This window comes from Buceros rhinoceros, unplaced genomic scaffold, assembly GCF_000710305.1.
Source record: "Buceros rhinoceros silvestris isolate BGI_N320 unplaced genomic scaffold, ASM71030v1 scaffold37377, whole genome shotgun sequence".
Lineage (NCBI taxonomy): Eukaryota > Metazoa > Chordata > Aves > Bucerotiformes > Bucerotidae > Buceros > Buceros rhinoceros.
Window position 1 is genome coordinate 47,079 of NW_010423452.1, and position 5,085 is coordinate 52,163.

Sequence of the window (5,085 nt, forward strand, 5' to 3'; positions counted from 1 at the left end):
AGTGAGCATCATCGTTCTTCGTGTTTCTTTCATTTGTACAAGCTGGCTGGTGAGGTGAGAATTAAGGTATGCATTATTAGCTCTTTAACTGTCTGTGGTAAGTGCTGCTGTTTACTCCCTATCAGTAACTTACATGAGTATTTTGCTTTAGTGATCAGCATTTGTCTGGGTCAGTGAGCATTCCAGTCATGGCATTGGCTATTTTTATTCTACGTTAAGAAAATTCCACGTAGGATCAGGTTCAGGAATCCTTACCTCCAGACACCGTGCCAGTGGATAAACCATCCTGCCCTGGGGTGAAGAAACGAATCTGATGCCTGGTTTTCTTTAACGCAGTTGGTGTTTTTCGCGTGTAGTGGTGCGAGCAGTCACAAGTGCTTTTCACACATCTGTGAGTTGTGTGTGCAGAGAGGAGACGGGGGTTTCAGATAGGACCTCAGCTTGTTGGCCATGAAGGATTTACAAGGGCACACACTATTACTCCACACCGCAGCCAAGATGCAAGCCAAGATGTCTCTGCATGTCAGCATGCTTAGGTGCACTCTTGTGGGTAACAGGGAACAGATGTTCTACAGCGTAGGCTTAATGTTCAGTTCTGTCGAGTTATTTCTGGTAAAAGTTTCTTTCATGATTGTTGCCTTTTGTACAACCCAGCTGCAAGAAAGTGAGCAAATGCTGGAAGTGTGACAGCAGTATATCTTTTATGTGAAATATCTTGTACAGCTTAATGTGCAATAAAAGAAAGTTATATCTGTCTTCAGTGTAAAGTTTCTGGCATTCAAGCCTGTATGTACAAGTGGGGGAAAGAAACCTTTCTGGTTTTCAATCGTGAGTGAGAGGAGAGTAATGAGAAAATGATCCTTATTAAGATGTTGCAAGACCGTGTTATCACCTTCCAATATTTCCTACAAAAAGTGGTTCAATTAATGAACAGTGAAGGCACATTCCTTAACACACCGTACGTGCTATTTATCTTTCTACACCACCACACGCTGCTACAACCATATTAAAACTTAACGGAGGCATTCGTACACGCTGATCTCACACACACACTGCAGCCTCCTGTAGTAAGAGGAAAGCTAACCATAACAGCGACTTAAAGGGTAACCAGGTATCGCAGCAGTTCTCCCAGGTGTGAAGGTTTTCTCTAGAGGCCTGAACAGATTACGTCTCTTACTCCCTCTAATTATCTGTGTAAGACTAAACGTTCCCACACGTCTGGAACATCTAGAGTGGTGTCTTCTGTGATAGCCACTGCTCAGCGAAGCTCTCAGCCCGACTGAAACGCTGTGCAAACAAATTGCTCAGAGTTCCATCCTGTCCTTCCTTCCCCCTCACTCAGATGTCCTGTGTGCCTTGTCACATGCGAGACTACTCGGTCATACCAGCCGTCAGCCCAGAGAGCCGCTTTCCGACATCTGAGAGAAAGGCAGCCTGCCCGCTGGTATCTGACACAGCACTATTTCAGTCAGAAAGCAGGGGAAAAATCCCTGTGTGATGATGTAGCATCTTTCAACTGTGGATTGTGCAACCTAAGTCCCTACTCCACGTTGTAGTTTCACACTTGCTGCAGTATTTTGCTATATACTTCCTTCTCAGTGGAAAAATCTCCTTAGTAAAGAATTAGTAATGACTTTCTTGTGGTTCTTGTAATGTTCTTGACATATTTCGCTAAGGGGTTAACTAAGTTATTTAAAGCAGCTGGAAATTTTCAGTGTAAATTTGTTTTCCTGCTGTAAGAGTGAATCTAGGAGAAGTTTTACAGAAATAATTTTAAAACTTTGGAGGGACAAAGCCACAGTAACACACAGAAAATAGGAGCTGTACTGCTGAAGCAGGTATTACCAGTAAACTCAATTATCTTGCAGCCTCTCCTTGAGCTGGGCCAGAATGATACTGAGTGTAACTCCGTTGTTTTGATTTGAAGTCGGTACCGCTACTGCTGGGATAAATTTGGTACTTCTTAGCAATTTTAAGGATGAGCCGTAGGGGCTCCGAGCAAGTTACTAACTTACGTACCAGCTGTGATGACTAGTATTGGCCACATGAAACTGCAGTCCGTATCAATAGAGTTTTGCCTCAAAAGTAGAATTAAGCACATTTGAGGATTATTTTGTAGTGTTGGATATGAAATCTAGTAAGTCTTCTTTGATACTATAAGATTATGAAGTTTTTCTTGTACTGAACCTAGGGGGCCCAGTGCAACCCCAAGGAATGCAATCACAAAGCCAGGAGCCATTGCAGCCACAGCGCATGTACCCCCCTGGGCAGTCAGCAAAGCCCGCGACTTCCCAGCCCCAGCGTCCGCCTGCACCTACAACTCAGCAGCCACGGCCCCAGGCTCAAGGTCCTTCCAGCACCAGGTTATCAAAGGAAGCAGAGCCACAGCCTCAGCCGCAGCCAGCTCCACAGCCTGCTCCGCAGCCTGCGACGCAGCCAGCGCCACAGCCAGCGCCACAGCCTGCTCCACAACAGAAGCCTCAGTCTCATCCACAGCTTAAGTAAGATTTGCTTTATCCGTTTTCCTTTCTCCTCATAACATAGGTTTTGTGTCGTAACTGTAATTTGGGAGTTGGTCTCATATTCAGGAAGGAAAACCCCATGCGTCTGTTCCCCAGCCTGAAAGGAGGTTGAAGCGTTTCAAAACGCGTGTTCTCTGGCTCTGGTTAGTGAGACGGTACCATTAGTTATATCCTAAGCACTGCCCAAAGCTTCATTTGCCAGTTGTGCAATTTCTGCCCCAGCTGGGTCTGAAAACCATCCTCCTTCTTGTGCTTGTTGTCTCCTTTTTATGTCACTGACTCATGGCCCGGGTGTGCTCTAAGTCCGTGCCCAAAAAGGGAAGTCTTATCTGTTTAAACTTCTGACCTCGCAGTCTCTCAGAGGACTGATTCCAGTTTCGAAAGGCCCGTCTCAGAAAGAATCCCAAGGAACACCTAGACAGCGGCTGCCACCCCGGGTGTCTTTGGGGCTGCGCCTCCTTGGAGGTGGGACACGCCGCTGGCCACCCAGCACGAGCGGTGCGGCCAAGCCCTGTCCGGAGGAGGCTGCAGGACGGGCGCAGAGAGCTGCCTGCCTCACCGTAACGCCCAGCCCACTCTGCCGGCGCTGGGTCCGGCCAGCCGCGTCCTACGGCCAAGCGAGCGGAGAGGGTCTGTAGCCCTGTCCCCCCTCACTGGCTGAGCCCTGCGCACAAACACCCGGGGAAGGGGGCAGCAACAACCTGCTGTTTCGCTGGAGGGTCACAGGCATGTTCTGCTTATTTTGGTACCTGCCAAGACTGACGTTTTACCCGAGTAACACAGGCCCCCTTTCTCCACCCACTGGCACGCCGATAGTGGTGTGAACCATCCGGAGTCCCCACCTGAGCATGGTTCAGTGGAGAAGATGCGTTAGGTGACAATACGCAAAGGTGCCAGTATTTTCCTTGCCTGCCTAGGACAGTGTATTTCTTTATTCTGTTTTATAAGCATGAAATTCCAATGAATTCATCCACTATTTAAGCATACATAGAGAATAGGGAGATGGATTTTCTTAAACGAGATGGAAATGAGTTTATAGTTTAAAACGTAACTTGTGCACTTCTGGCATTGAAAAAAAACGCTTAAGAAGACGGACAGGAGAACTGTGCCACACGGTGCCCCCCAGCTTCCTCCCTTTCCTTTAGTTTCTTGTTCAAATCTAGCTTCATTTTTCTCTTTGTCAGATGGAAGAGAATAGTGTCTATGTAAAACCAAATTAAAAAGGAGAAATTAAAGTTGTTAAGATGCAAGCCATAGTAATTCCTAACTCTCAAGAAGCAGTTTTAGGTCCGCACCAAGACTCAGATCTCCTGCCTGCAGCATTAACTCTATTTGCATCCGTGTGCTTTGTATTCACCCACATGCTGTTGCCTAACCTGTATGTACATGTTATTAATCTGTGAATAAATATTTAATTAGGCTAGTTATTGTGTTACTAATCAAGTCAAGTGCTGCTTCCCACCCTCCCTCTTTCAGTGAGTACAAACAAACATTTATCAGTCTATTCTCATTAGCACAACTATAATTTAGGAAAAACCTAAAACGCCCGTAGCGCTGTTTGCTGCACGTTGTTAGTGTAGAGGCAGAGAAGCTGCACACCATGGGGAGCGTGAGGCAGTCCAAATGAGGAAAGTGTTTCAGTTTTACTAGAGCCAAAGCTGAGATCCCGTTGTCGTACCGAGATAAAAATGAAATCAGAGAACTTTTACTGAGGCAGGGGTGTCTTCGTGGGAAGATGGTAACTCATTAGTGTTTTCCATTCAAATTCAAGCCTACATTTAAATACTATTTTGTCTGTCAAGTCAAATACTACTCTATCTGTCAAGTCATGAGTTAAAGTTCCAAACTTCAGGTATTTTCCTTCTTGTGTGTTATTTTATTCACCCTTACAGAAACTTACCCCATAGTTACGTGGCGGCACTAAAACCAGAGCAGCATTGCAAGGCTGTTTATAGAGATGAAAAACTGCATCTGGTTTGGGGAGGGTTTTTGAAGGTAAAAAGTGTCATTAAGGCTCAATTAAGGCTCAGATGACCAGTGTGTATAGATAGAGAGAGCACATCGCAGCTTCGGGATTCATTCTTCAAGTGCCTGCCAGCATACCTGGTTTTCTTTGTGCATACCTGTTTGCAGCCTTAACCAACACACGTATTAATCACCCGGTGCTGGGTGGCGATTTGGATTTGCAGGCAGGCCTGCGTTTTCCTCAGGTTCTAATCGACATCACCCAATTTACTGGAATAGAGCGTCTCAGACCCGTAAAATGAAGCGGAGTGTTCCCCAGAGAAGAGGTGATCCTCTTCTCCCGCCGAGGTCCGGCGGGAGTGTGCTGTGCAGCAGCAGCTCTGTGCTACACCGGACTGTGTCGCTGGTGTTGCACATCCGTTCAGTGCACTGCCCACATCTCACGGACATTCTGCCTTCTCTCGTGATGTACATGAGCTGTACGTGGCTGAAAGCTGGTAGCTAGTACGACCGTACAAAACATGTCGCATTTTTGTCTTGCAGCAAGTCGCAGTCTTTGACGAATGCCTTCAGTTTCACAGAGTCGTCCTTCTTCCGA

The 5,085-nt window shown here is 46.4% G+C and overlaps 1 protein-coding gene across 1 annotated transcript in view; it reads left to right on the plus strand.

Moving 5' to 3' along the window:
• The window catches only part of LOC104497205 (synapsin-2-like), a gene marked incomplete at its 5' end in the record, with an annotated part of 46,934 nt that overhangs the window by 41,664 nt on the left and 185 nt on the right, over positions 1-5,085 (plus strand). Inside the window, 2 exons of the mRNA XM_010140425.1 lie at positions 2,192-2,501; positions 5,031-5,078. Of these exons, the coding sequence (XP_010138727.1) occupies positions 2,192-2,501; positions 5,031-5,078 (358 nt within the window). The remainder of the gene's footprint in view (positions 1-2,191; positions 2,502-5,030; positions 5,079-5,085) is intronic.